Source organism: Ambystoma mexicanum, chromosome 12, assembly GCF_040938575.1.
Source record: "Ambystoma mexicanum isolate Mex_15411 chromosome 12, UKY_AmexF1_1, whole genome shotgun sequence".
In the NCBI taxonomy this organism is placed as follows: domain Eukaryota; kingdom Metazoa; phylum Chordata; class Amphibia; order Caudata; family Ambystomatidae; genus Ambystoma; species Ambystoma mexicanum.
Window position 1 is genome coordinate 986,682,855 of NC_090936.1, and position 14,389 is coordinate 986,697,243.

At 44.2% G+C, this 14,389-nt stretch overlaps 1 protein-coding gene across 1 annotated transcript in view; it reads right to left on the bottom strand.

The window, feature by feature from the left end:
• Positions 1 to 4,585, bottom strand: part of LOC138513078 (acrosin-like) — a 503,539-nt gene extending 498,954 nt beyond the window's left edge. Inside the window, exon 1 of the mRNA XM_069627757.1 lies at positions 4,277 to 4,585. Within this exon, the coding sequence (XP_069483858.1) occupies positions 4,277 to 4,355 (79 nt within the window). The 5' untranslated portion in view covers positions 4,356 to 4,585. The remainder of the gene's footprint in view (positions 1 to 4,276) is intronic.
• Positions 4,586 to 14,389: the final 9,804 nt, after the last annotated feature.

A 14,389-nucleotide genomic window follows, 5' to 3' on the forward strand; every position in this document is an offset into this window, starting at 1 on the left:
CTTGGCCCTCTTTGCAGGTGTGCTGGTAGGGGTGTCCTGTAGCTCGTCGTTTGGATCGGACCCTGTGGTGGAGTAAAGGAGGGCGAGGGTTATTGATGGGTCTGTGGGAATTGGAATGGCATTGTATCACATGCATTGGGGTGGTACCTGAGGGTGATTTGGGTCGGGGCCTTGGAGGTGCTTTGATTTGTGTGTGGAGTGAGGGTGCAGTTGTCTGGCAGCCTGCAGTTAGGGTGTGCCTGCTGCACGTGTAGTGCGTGTATTAGGGGTTTTTAATAATTTATGTATTTATTGTGGGTTTTAACGTGCGCTTGCAGGCCGATGTGTGTGGACGTTCTCCTGGACATGTGTTTCTGTTGCACTATGTGGACGCATGGTACTTCACATGGATGGACTGTGTGGATTTGGCATTGTTTTATCTGGCCCACCTACCTGAATCTTCGGATGTCTGCACTCCTTTCTCCATCCCTCCGACTCCCTCTATGCTCTCCATTCCGATGGTGGAGGCACAGATTTCTTCCCAGGGGGTCAACTTGATGGGTGATTCAGGACCTCCCCCGGTGGCTGTGGCAATGTTGCGGTTGGCAGAGAGTATGCTGCGGACGCGTATCCGCAGGTCGTCCCATCGCTTGCGGCATTGCTGTGGGGTGCGGGGTGCGGTCCCCACCGCACTTACCCGCTGTGCCACCAGAGCCCATATGGCCTTCTTGTTGGCGAGTGCCGTCCTGGTCATTTGCGTGCAAAAGACGACGGCAGCATTCTCCTGGAGGGTCTCTGTTAGCACGGTGAGTTCCTCGCGGGAGAAGTGGACTTGCCGCTTGCGGTCGCACGCTTTCTTCGCTGCTTTTCCCATTATTCTTGGTTTCGCTAGGGTGGTTGACGGGTTGGGGTGTGTTTCAGGGTAGTGATTTTAGTGGTTGTGTGGTTTTAGTGTATTTATAGGTGTGCGCCGGGATGTTTCCCGTTCCGGGCCCATGTTTTTACTTCCGTTTCCGTATATTTCCGGCCACCGTACTTTCCGGGAGGCGCACACTGCGGTGACCGCTAAGAGGGGTGGCGGTATTGCACCTAGGGCGCCGTACGGCGGCGGTGTGGGCCGTTTTGGGGTAATTTCCGCCATCGCGGACTTTGCACTTCCGCCATGCCGTGGTGCTCGTGCCCGATGGGTCGGAATGGGCCGCACTTTGCTCCTTCGTGCAATGGCGGAAACGCTATTTCCGCTGTGGCGCTCCGGTCAGTCGCTTTCCGCCAGGGTCGTAATGAGGGCCAGTCTGTTTAATCTTTCACACTTTTCTGTGTTTAATCATGAACTGTAATTACTAAATAAAGGTGTATCATTTGTTCACACTAAACAAACGAACTGGTTTCAAACTCCTATTAAAATAAAGCAGTTTTTTCGGTAACTAAAATTAAAAAGCTACTTTAAGGAATATACATACACAGAACCTGATCTAGATCAGGACTTAGAAATAAGTCCACATTTACATCATCAGAAGATATGATTCCTAATAACATTTGAACAATTAGTCTTGAGAGATTTAGCTCTTTCACAAGAAAAATCAAAAACAGCCCACATTCTCAATGCAGGTGAATTCCAAGCATTGAAATATTTGAAGAATAACTCTGACATTGTCATTTAACCTGCTGACAAGGGTTGCATGATAATGAATACTGATCAATATGAGGAAATGGCCTTTGACTTATTACAAGTCAAGAACCATTACAAAAGATTGAAAGAGCACACTACACCAGAACAGTGAACACTAGTTGTGGAAATTGCTACATATGCTTTTCAACGGAATTGGAACACTTATTGTGAGTTCGACTTTCTCAATCCGAGTTTTACCTACACCAGTATTTTATGTACTTCCTAAAGCTCACAAAAATCTGACTAAGCCACCTGGCTGCCCTATAATTTCTGCCTGTGGTTTCGAAACTGAACAACAAATGTGAGGGCCAGTTCTTGCAGCCTCTTAGTACTAATGCTTAAACTTATCTTTGGGGTACCACTCATGTCATCAAAATATTCGAGCTATGTCTTTTAAAATGGTACGGAACATTTGGTCACTGTGGACAACCAGGCATTATATACCAATATTCCTTAAACGGAGGACATGGAATACATTAGAAACTATGCACAGAATTCTTCTATCCCTCGATCTACCCCAACTGATTTTATTGTAGAGCTTTGTTTATCAGTAGCTTGTTGCTCTTATTTCAAGCATTCAACTCACAAAGGAAGCAAGCCACAGCATTGTCTATTTTATGGATATTGCTATTAGGAATACGGATGGCCAACTTTGTTTTACTCCCTATAGAAAGAAGAAAAACCGAAATTCTTTGCTAGAACTATACCAATTATCACCCACGCGGATAATGTTTACTTGTCTGCGGAAACTGCAGTAACATTGCTGTCTTTCATTAACAGGCACTTACTTATTCAATTGTCTTAAGGAAAGAATTAGCCCAAGATTAGCCCAAGAAACTCATTAGCTTTCCAACAAATAAGCACAAAACACCCTGTGGAAAACTTGATTGCCCCCATGCAAAAACCTCCAACAGAGGACAAAGTTGTTTGTGTCGCTACTTACAGTACACATATGACCCAAATAAAACAAGTCATTAAAACACATTGGTCAGTAATCCAACTCAGCCTCGGCGATGAAAAACGACCAATGTTTGCACTTAAAAGAGGTCGTGAGTTTTGTATTAGCACACTGCATAGTGTCCAGGAACTGGTACATCCAGCTGTATTGTTTACTTGAGAAATGGCACGTGGAGTGTGTGCCAACCATTTAATTTAAAAATAAAAACTGAAGAAAATGTAGCTGCCTTGAAACTAGTGAAGCTAACTACACAGAGTCCCTTTTCCATTAGCGGACGAGATTGAGCGCAGAATGATGCCAGCGACAGGTGAGGAGGCTGACATGTTCAAGGGACAGATAATTTCATGGTGGGTTAATGTTTGTGGGGCACAAAAAGCATTGATGGGGCGTAAGGAAGGAACGGTGGGCGTTGGATGGTGAGGCGGATTGAGATGATGGGAGGAGTTAGAATTCGGCCCATTACCATTGAGTAATGCCCCCATCCATAGCTGACTGCGCAAGCCAAGGTGCCGATTGTAAGTATACAGCTGGCTAAAGGTGCAGGCTTCATTGTGGAATCATCCAGCAAAACGTCCCACTTTCACATGTGTATACTTGTTTGATCTGTGGAATATGCACCTTCCCAGAATAAGTCTCAGTGTGCCAGGGGGGAAGGGGCGGTGAGCCTATTGGTTTGCCAATATTTACATTTGAATACCTACTTCCATGTGCCTTTAACATAGTCACTTTGTTCCTGTTATTTAGCCACTGTAAGCATGTTCGGTAAGCATCATATCGAGATTTCTTGGTCACCCTGAGTCGGATCGTTTGCCAGAATGTGATGTCTTTGCGGAGTGGTCAATATGTGTTTATTTATATGCCAGTAGTATATTGTGGTCGACTACTGTGTGTCTATTGGTTAGCCAGTATGTGTCTGTTACTTGACCACTACCTATAAGGGGACTGGTCACCATGTGCCTGTTGATTGCATATAATATGTTTGTTGAATAGTCAGCATGGTACTTTTGGTAAACTACCAGGCTGATTAGCGGTTGTGTGTCTGTTCATTGGTTATCATTTGTCTGTTGGTTAGCCAGAATGGGGGATGTTGCTTAGATACCATGGGCCTCATTACACGGTAGGCGGTAAGGGTTTACCGGTACCGGTATTTTACCGGTACCGGTAAATCCTTACCGCCTTACTACGAGGTCCCTTTGCGGGTTGGGGAATTTAACGCCTGCTTTTTGCAGGCGTTAAAAACCAACCTGCAAAGGGACCAGTGGAGCTAATTACGGTACCGCAATTTGCGGTACCGTAATTGGCGCCTTCCCCATTCCCACAGAGCCCTATGGGGCAAAAATGGGAATGGGGAAGGGCAATGGTGGAAGGGGGAATTACCGCCCCACCAACCTTGGAATGGGGCGGTAATTCCCCTTTCCACCAGGGCGGTGCCTGTATTCTCCGCCTACCGTGTAATGAGGCCCATGCATGTGTCTGTTGGTGTCTGTTGGTGTAAGGACCTTGTGCTGGACGATTATTACGCATATGTCTGTCGGTTAGTAAGCTTGGATCTAGCCATTAGATACAGTGTTTCTGTCAGTTGCTCACTGTGCCCCTGTTGGATGTGTTTCATATCGTGCAGACTTGCAGTCTCACATCATCCCCGCACCACACACCAGCACTTTACTCACAGGCACCAGCAGCTTCATCTGGGATCCGGAGCAAGGAGGCAAGTATGGTTAAGAGCCCAATCGCAGGCCCCATCAACATAGAACTCCTTCCCTTGGAGCAAACTGAGGATTCAGGGCCTCAGTGAAGATGTCAGAGGTATGCCAGCCACAGATGCCCTTTGGCTGTGCAGAAGCGTCCTCTCACATGGCTGTCTCAAGGATACCAGCACACCTGGCAACATCTTGGTGCTGTGGCTCCATGGGGGCCCACATGGGCTCACAGAAGCAAAAGAGTGCATCACTACCATGGAAACTGGTTGCCCATTGTCTGAGAAGCAAGATTCTACCTGGTTGCTATGGTAACAGTCAGCTACAGTGGGATGGTTCGAAATATGATGTCCTGTTCTGTGATCTGATGGAGGTTCTTTGTGGTATGCTTAACTCGCTATTTATATAAATGATTAAAATACTTGGTGTGTCAGCCTTTATTTTTGTTGTCTGTATTGCGGACAAAGCTTAGATGGCTCTTTTGTGATGTCACAATTATGGATTAGATGGCTAATAAATATGTGATAATCACGGCATCAATTTATCAGAAGGCCATGCTCCCTCCAAGCCAGTACAAAACGTACTATTTTTAAGTTGATTATTGAGAAAGAAAAATGAGGTACAAAAGATAAGAAAATGCAATAAATCCCCTGCTTTTAAAAGCCCAAACTAAAAAGGATATTGCAAGTCACCTTGGAGTTCTGTGACCTTATAAAGGAACTCGGCCGAAACTCTGCGGTGACTTGAAATGTCCTTATAATGCACTGTGAGGGGTACATAATCCCATGTGTAATCCCATGTGTAATTCCTTTAAATCATAGGTCTGGTATGTGGTCAGATGTTAATACGATTCTGAATAGTTGTACTAGTTTCATTTAGTGTAGGGATTTCATTTATTATTTAACTCGCGCAACACAACTCCCTTTCTAGTCTTGCCAGGAGATATTTCTGCCCTCTGGTGACCACACCTAATGATTGGTGATAGCTACTTCATTATGATAGCGGGGTTTATTATTTTATTATTTTTTTTGAATGTCCACCACTGTGGCCAGAATGTGTGGTCATTTTGAGCCCGCAGCAAAGGCTGCCCTCCTCCACTAATTCCTGAAAATTCCTGAAAAAAATCCCACTCACTGATCAGTGCTTGGCCAGGCAGCTGCAGGAGGGTGGAGTCTTTTAAAAAAAAAAGAAATCCTATTTGTAGTGCAGGTGTGCCTCATGCAAACATAGTACATATATTACTGCTAGTACAATGCCCACCCATTGCTTGAAACAAAAACAACATTTCTAGTGTGGGTGGGTTTTGAGGTATAAATAGCAAAAATACTACTTCTACCGCGGGGTCCACCGCAGTTAAAATGGAAAAACATATTTCTGGTGCAGGTGGCTTATCTATATAAGACAGGGCTTACTGTAGCATCCTTCACCCGCACCGTCCCCTCCCATGCACGGTTGCAATTTATAAACCAAACACCTTATGTCAAAGCCAGTGTGAAATGACTAAGATGGAGACGATGGGTAAGTTTGAAGGTTTTAATCATACAGGCTCCCCGGAGCCCAACACAACTTATCATCTCTTCAACGGTCGCTGGCTCTGTCTCACAACCCCTGCTTTCCAATAACAACATGGCTCGTGGGACAGAGAACAGGACCAACATTAGAAGCACATCTTTACATATCTCTCTCCTCAAGGAAAAACAGCAAAATAAATATTATTGAAAATGAAAGCAACTTATTAACAAAAACACAACAGAATACAATGAATTTCAAAGCAATACAACTAACGTATATAATATCCCAACCAGGCGGGTTCTTTAGTAACTCCTTCTCTGAGTAACCACTGTGTAACTTGTACCAGCTTCCACATCCACATTCCTCTGCACATCATCCTCATTCACACCTCCACCTGCCTTTTGTTGGTTTCCCCTTCCATCCCTTGCACCTCGGTGGCCCTAGTTAACCTACCCTTGGACCATACCTCACCACCCACAAGAATGACTACACCATTCCTTACAGCAGCAATTTTCTTGGGACCAAGAAATCTACTTTCAACACACTTGTTTATGGATCTGGGATTCTTGATATATACAGATTCCCCTATACTCCACTCTCGCACGTTCTCTTCTATCAAACTGTTCCTTATACCTTTCCTGTCCTTGTCTGACTAGTCTCATAATCTCCTTCCTGTCCACCACAACTGATTTCACCATGCCTAACCACCCTGGGCAAAGCTTTGTCTCAGGTTATCTTCCTTTGAGAGAAACAAATGGAGAAACTCCCATAATTGAGTGTGGCGTATTCACATAACTCCAGGTCACATGGTTAAGTACCTCTCTCCATGGTTGTCCCATGCGGATTGCCATTTGTTTTCCCCCTTTCAAATATCTATTTACTCTTTCTACTAACCCGTTGGCTCTAGGATGGTATTATGCCATCCTGGTATGTACAATGCCGTAGCTAACCAAGAATTTCCTCATCACCTCGACACAAATTGCACTCCATTATCAGATACCAACTCAGTAGGAACTCCTTCCTTGAGAAAAATTATCTACAAAATCAAAATCAAATCTTTAGCAGTCACTTCTCTAACTGCTTCCCATTCCACCCACTTGGAGTGAAAATCCACCAATACAAACATCACCTAAACCTGCAATGGACCCATAATATCCACTGGCAACTTTACCCACGGTTGATCTGGAACAGTGTTGGGAATCATGGGTGTCTCCCGTACCACTTTGCACCTGTCGCTTGACTGGCATGACATGCAATTTTTTATACACCTTTCAGCAATCTTATCCATTCCTGGCCACCAATAATTTTGTCTCAATTTCCTTTTCATTGCCCCCTCACCAGAATGCCCTTGATGCGCCAACTCCACCAAAACAATCCTAAGATTCTCTGGCGGCACACACAATTGCCCCCTTCTCAACTTCCCTTCAATCAAACTTAGATCTTCCTTGACTTCCCACCACACCTCAAACCTTTTATCCAGCACCTTCTTCTCTGGCCAACCTTCTACTGTCCACTGCTTGATCAACTTCAAATCTTCGTCTTTTTGTTCTTCCTGCAACCGTTTTTCCCGTCCCACTGCACTCTCCACCTCAGCCACTACACATTCTTCCATCTCTTCTGTTCTTAAATCTTCCTCCTTTTGCACAGGTAATCTAGATAGCAATCTGCTACCACATTCTGTTTCCCTGGCAAGTAACTTACATCAAAATTGTACATGTGGAGTCCTAAACCCCATATGCTGATCCTCGGGATCCCAATGCCCACCTACCACTCTCAAATAGTTGTACCATTGGTTTATGATCTGACCTCATGACAAATCTCCTCCCCCACAAGAAATATTTAAAATGATTAACTGCCAAAAACATTGCCAAGGTTTCCCGCTCAATGACAGAGTAATTTCCTTCCGCACCCCTCAGAGAACATGAAGCAAAAGCTATTGCTCTCTCTGAGTTATTCTTGTCATATTGTATCAATGTTGCACCTAAGCCTACTACACTGGCATCTACCGCCAAAACACACCTATCAGCTGGGTCAAACTTGCCAATCGAGGGTGCTTTGATTATCCCCTCCTTAATTCTTTCAAATGCCTCTACACACTCCACACTCCAAAGAAACTTAACACCCTTTTTGAGTAAACTCCTCAGAGGCGTGAACATTACTGCAAAGTCTTTTACGAACTTATGATAGTACACTGCCAAACCAAGGAGCGATCTCACCTGATCTTTATCTGTTGGCCACTGTGCACTTTTGATAGCTTCTACCAAACCTTCCTTTAGCTTCACACCTTCAATGTCAATCACGTGTCCCAAATATTCCACACTCTGGACTCTAATTTTGCACTTGCTCCTACGCACCGTCAAGCCAGCTTCACTCAGTCTGCCCAAAACTTGCCTAAGAATCTCATCATGCTCTTTCTCTGAATTAGCATAAACCAACATGTCATCTTGGAAAATAACAATGTTGTGCACCCCCTCCATTATTGTTTCCATCACCCTTTGGAAAACAGCAGCCGCTGATGCCAGCCCGAACGGCATTCTGCAATATTAGAAAGTTCCCAATGTGGTTACAAATGCAGTTAGATGTTGACATGCTTCGGTCAGCGGTACTTGGTGGTAGGCTTGAGATAAATCTATTACTGAGAAAAGTTTTGCACCATTCAAAGTTGTCAATTTTTCTCCAATGATGGGAAGTGGATGTCTGTCAACAAAAATGTTGCTATTCAAATCTCTCAGGTCCACATAGAGTCTTATCTCTCCATTTGACTTGGCCGCTACCACCACCGGAGACAACCATTCGGAACTTTCTATTATTTTGATAACTCATCTTTGCAACAGATTCTCGGTCTCCTGTTTCACTTAATCGCTCAAATTCTGTGGTACTGGTCTGACTTTATGAACCCTGGGAGTGGCTCCACTTTTGAGAATGATCTCATGCTCGAACCTGTTAGGGAGAATTCTCTTCTAAGGCTAATTTCCCTTACCTATAAAGTCCCCCAACAGCTTTGCTGGATTTGAGGAGTTTATGTTTTTTCTCCTGCTAAGAGTGAGACCCTTTTTTCCCACTCTTAGGCAGATTTCTAGTGTGTGTTTTAGGCTATCATGTGTGCTTATGATCTATGGGGTTTTTCTCACCCTCATAGGAATCATCCTTTTCATGTGTGGTACACAGCACCCTCCGTGCCATACCACAGGGGTGTCGTAGTGACCCCCAAACATAGACTCCATACCCTGGGACTGACTACTGTCTCCCAGGGCAGGTAAAGTCCCCATTAACTTTACTAGTCGAATCTTATGAATAAAACCTGTACAACCCTTCTTACAGTCCCTCTCTCAAAATGATCAATCTCCTGATTAATCTGCATTAACTGCAGTAATTGCCACGAGGCTACCCCTCTCCAAAATGGCCGCCGCCATTACTGCCAAAGCCACCTTTGTTTGGAAGTCCCCACTCTGCATCAGCATCGATCTGGATTGGTCTGCAGCCCTTTTTTTTTACCAATCACGAGCCGGCAGACCCACTAAGGCAACACACGAAGGCTACTGCCTGTCGGGAGCCTGTCTGGAGCTGGATGGGCTCTGGACTTACCTGTTACTACTTGGTAAGGACTGCCTTCTGACCCCTCTACTCTATCTACACAACATATATAAATCGGAAGTACTATTGACTAATGTTCTTTATTGCTACTATCTCTACATGCACCACTGCTTTCTCAGTAGCTTCCATGCTTTGCCCGAAACGCTGTCTACTACTCCTGAACTGCACCATGCAAATGAATGACGCATTGAGACCTGTGTGGCTTGTCAGCGTCTGTTGCACCTAGACTTTTATGCCCTGCCCTGAATAACCACCTTTAGCCTTAGTGCCTGGTACCAAATACTGCAATTAGCCCATGGCTTGCTTTAGCCTGTTGTCTATAGAGGCACACTGCTTTCAGCTGTGCCACCTGACTGCACATTGCATCCAAAACTCTACCATGTAATTTGAATCTAGGCGAACCCAATGCCATTATTGCATCCACATACCTGCAAATTGTATTTTGCGTCTTGCTAAGGAGCCGGGGTTTGCAGACGGGGTATGCATTGTATCACGCTACATATATGCCTCTCTTATGCACCACTATGCTACGCGGCCCACTAAGCTTACAGCAATGATGTTTGCATTCCTGACCAACTTGTATGGCCGATCCGGCTTCTCAGTTGCTGCCCATGTATGCAACTTTAATTATGTCACTCTGTAACTAGGTATGCTTCTTAGCCTTTAAGACACTTCAAATCTAGGTGCTGTGCTTCCTAGCCACTGTGATACTCTCAAATCTAGGTGCTCTGCTTCCTAGCCACTGTGATACTCTCAAATCTAGGTGCTGTGCTTTTTAGCCAGTGTAATACTCTTAATTCTAGGTGCTGCGCATTTTTAGACATTGTGATATTCCTAAAGCTAGTGCTGTGCTTTTTTAGCCATTGTAACACTCTCAATTCTAGGTGCTGTGCACTTTTGACATTGTGATACTCTTAAATCTAGGTGCTGTGCTTTTCTAGCCACTGTGATACTCTCAATTCTAGATGTTGTGCATTTTAGACATTGTGATATTCCTAAATCTAGTGTTGTGCTTTTTTAGCCATTGTGATACTCTCAATCCTAGGTGTTGTGCATTTTTAGCCACTGTGATATTCTCAATTCTAGGTGTTGTGCATTTTAGACATTGTGATACTCTTTAATCTAGGTGCTGTGCTTTTTTAGCCACTGTGATACTCTCAATTCTAGGTGTTGTGCATTTTAGCCATTGTGATATGCTTAAATCTAGGTGCTCTGCTTTTTAGCCATTGTGATACTCTTAATTCTAGGTGTGCTAGATCACTTTACCTTACCACAGGGAACATCCTCCCTGCATGACCCTGTGAACCACTACCCACCCAACTAAGTGTTAGCTCCGCACAATGTCTACCCTATTTAGTTTCTACTGTATCATGGCTACTGCTACACTTCCTGTCACTTGCAATCAGCTCAGCCACACAGAGACCCCACTACATGCACTTGGACCCTTCTCACCTATATCAACAGACATAATTACCAATACTCATGTCTACACTGACTTAAAACACCAAGCTCTGCTAGGACCATTAGCTTACACCTCCAAGCCCAGTTCCACTCACGATAGAAACAACAAACTACGTGCTAGACTTAACAAACTTCACGAGACACCCAGACGACTCCTCCCTCCTACAAAACGTGAGATGAAACGTCAAAATGGTAAGGAAGGCAACGCTTCCAACATCACCCCAGCTTCAATGTACACACAAACATCTGAATCTAAGATAAAATCTAGTGCGAAAAATACTCCTAATCTCACACAACCTAAAGAGGAAACCAAGGGTCACTCCTACAAAGGAGCGCTTCTCAATGCCAGGTCATTAGTTGCACATGCCCTTGATATAGCTGATCTAATCACTGAGGCAAATTTGGACTTTATTGCAATAACCGAAACCTGGCTACACAAGGCAGTAGGCCTTTCACTTATGCTAGCCATCCCTGACGGTTACACTATATGTATGCAAGACCGAGAGGGCACCCGCAAAGGCGGAATTGCCATCATCTCCAAATCGAGTCTTTCGCTAAGGCTAGCCCCCGCCCAAACTCTACAATCTTGTGAAGCCCTCACTGCAAAACTCCTCATAAACAATAATCAATCCCTAACCATTCACCTAATCTATAGACCTCCAGGTCCGCTTGGGACCTTCGAAGAGGATCTGCACAAGCTACTAACCCTCAATGCTAAAACCACTTCACAACTGCTGGTACTAGGGGATTTTAACCTAGGATTTAATGACCAAGCAGATGCGCACGCCGTGACTAATGCCCAGGCTATTAACTCCCTAGGATTCTCCCAAAAAGTCAACAACCCCACCCATACGAAAGGTAGAATACTAGACTGGGTCGCTGACTCAAACTGTACAGCAGTTATCTCATCTATCTCGGCATTATCATGGACTGACCACTCACTAGTGTCCTTCAACCTCCTAACCTCCCGACCATCCTCTACAGTCGTCCCCATGGCACTTTCATGCCCAACAAGAAACAAAAAGAATATGACAGTAGACAATGTCATACCTGCTATTCTTCCAACATTAAATGCACTGCCTGACAACTTAGACCCCAGCATATTAGTTCATGAGTACAACAAAATCATGACTGATACTATGGACAAAATTGCCCCACTTAAAATGCGTACAAGTAAACCTAAAGCCCATTTAGATAAATGGTTTATTCCTGAACTCAAGGCCCTACGCCTCACCAAGAGAAAATATGAATCCAACTGGAAACTATGCCCAACTGCTGAGAACAAGGCCAACCTAACATCTATTTCCTGACAATACAAAAATGCAGTTTGTCTGGCTAAGAGGAATTCATACAATGATCGTATCGCCAACTCTAATTCAAGTATAAAAGAACTATTTTCCATACTGAAGGAACTTGAGTCACCTATTGCCATACCAGACACCTGTACTAAAGATCAGACCTAGTGCACAGACATCCAAAATGCTCTTACCAATAAAATTAACACCCTCCAAAATAAAATTCAACTGAAAAAAGATTTGCTTAACCTTCCTACTCTGTCACCACCCAAGGCTACCCACATGCCCCAGTCTAGCAAATTCTCTTTCACCAAAACCACCACACTAGAGATAGAAACAATCATCCTTACCCTCAAACCATCTAATTGCAAAGGTGACATCTGCCCAGCACAGTTAATAAAAGACGCTGCCAGAGATTTATCACCTTTTATTTCCAAACTTGTCAACGCATCCTTCTCCACAGGCATCATCCCAGCCAATTTAAAACAATCTTGGGTGCTCCCGTTGCTCAAAAAGCAAACTCTAGACCCTCTCATCCCTACTAACTACCGTCCAATCACTACAGTTCCATTTCTGTTGAAAATCCTGGACAAAGTGGCCTACATACAGATTCAAAAATACCTTGAACTGCATAAACTACTAGGATCTAGACAATCTGGCTTCCGCCCACTACATGGAACGGAAACAGCCCTTATTGATTTAAAGACCCAAATAGACGAATTGAGAGATCAAAGTAAGACAGCCCTCCTCCTCCTACTAGATCTCTCAGCTGCGTTTGACCTTGTGGACCACAAGGTCCTCTGCAGACACTTGGACTCTGCCGCTCACTTCTCCACCCAAGCTATCAGTTGGATAGAATCCTTTCTGAGTGAGAGAACTATGAGAGTTCTTTTCCCCATCGGCAGCAGCAGACCCCATACCCATCACCTGTGGAGTCCCTCAGGGATCCTGCGTCTCCCTGACTCTATACAATATATTCACCAAACCTCTGTTCGATGATCTGGACAATCTTGGTATCGCCTACACCAACTACGCAGATGATACACAGATTCTCCTCCCACTTTCTGGGGATAATAGCAAGGACAGGGAGTTGGTGAATAGAGTGTATCTCATCATTCAGGCATGGATGGCTACTCATGGTCTCTGCCTGAATGATGATAAGACAGAGTTGATCATTCTGGGTACACAAGCCAATATTAACAAATTGGGTCCGGACTACTCAGCTTTCAGCATAGATGGAAATGTTATCAAAGTCTCGAGGGAAGTAAAAACACTCGGTTTTTACCTCGATTCTACCTTGTCTTTCACTAAACAGGTCAACTCCCTAGCTTCCACTACTGCCTACACCTGTAAATTGATAAGAGCAGGCAAGCCCTTCCTGTCCAATACCAGTTGTCTAATCTTGGCTAGAGCCTTAATACTTTCCCGACTCGACTATTGTAATGCCCTATACAGTGGTGCCAATAAAGCCACTACCCGAAGACTCCAAACTCTACAAAACAATGCTCTTAGAGCCGCATTAGGCATAAAGAAGAGGGAGCATATCTCCTCTATTAGGCGGCAACACAAATGGCTCTCCACGGATAATAAAATCCACCTAAAAATGATCTCCTTGACCCATAAGGCCCTAAACAATGCTGCTTCTAGTTACTTGACGGACAAAATAAAAAGAAAAACATCTAATAGACCCATGAGACTCGCCAACTCCAATTGCCTGGTAGTACCCAGATTTAGACTTGCCAAAATCGGTGGTGCAAGCTTCCCTGTGAGAGCTGCCAACTTGTGGAACGCTTTGCCACCCAACCTAAGAGTAGACCAGCTCTTCCCACACTTCGGAAGGAACGTCATCAAACATATTAACGCTAACAATGACTAGACACCTGAACCTTCACAAGTGTAGCCCTACTAATGCATTCAGATGCGTTAGTAACCCTTATGTTTATAACTGCTAACTCTGTATATTGCTAACTGTACATTCATGTAAATACTGCAACCGCTAATTGTACATTCATGTAATTTTGTAATATTGTAAATTCATTCATGTAACATTGTAACATTGTAGGTCTCGCATATACTTGCTGCTGCGCCCAGTAACCTAATGGTCTGGAGCGCATTATAAATAAATAAAACAAACAAACAAACAAACAAACAAAAGTTTCTGGCTGGTGGCAGTGGTTACTACCGAAAATATCCGACCATGAATATTTTCCTATTGGATTTTCCC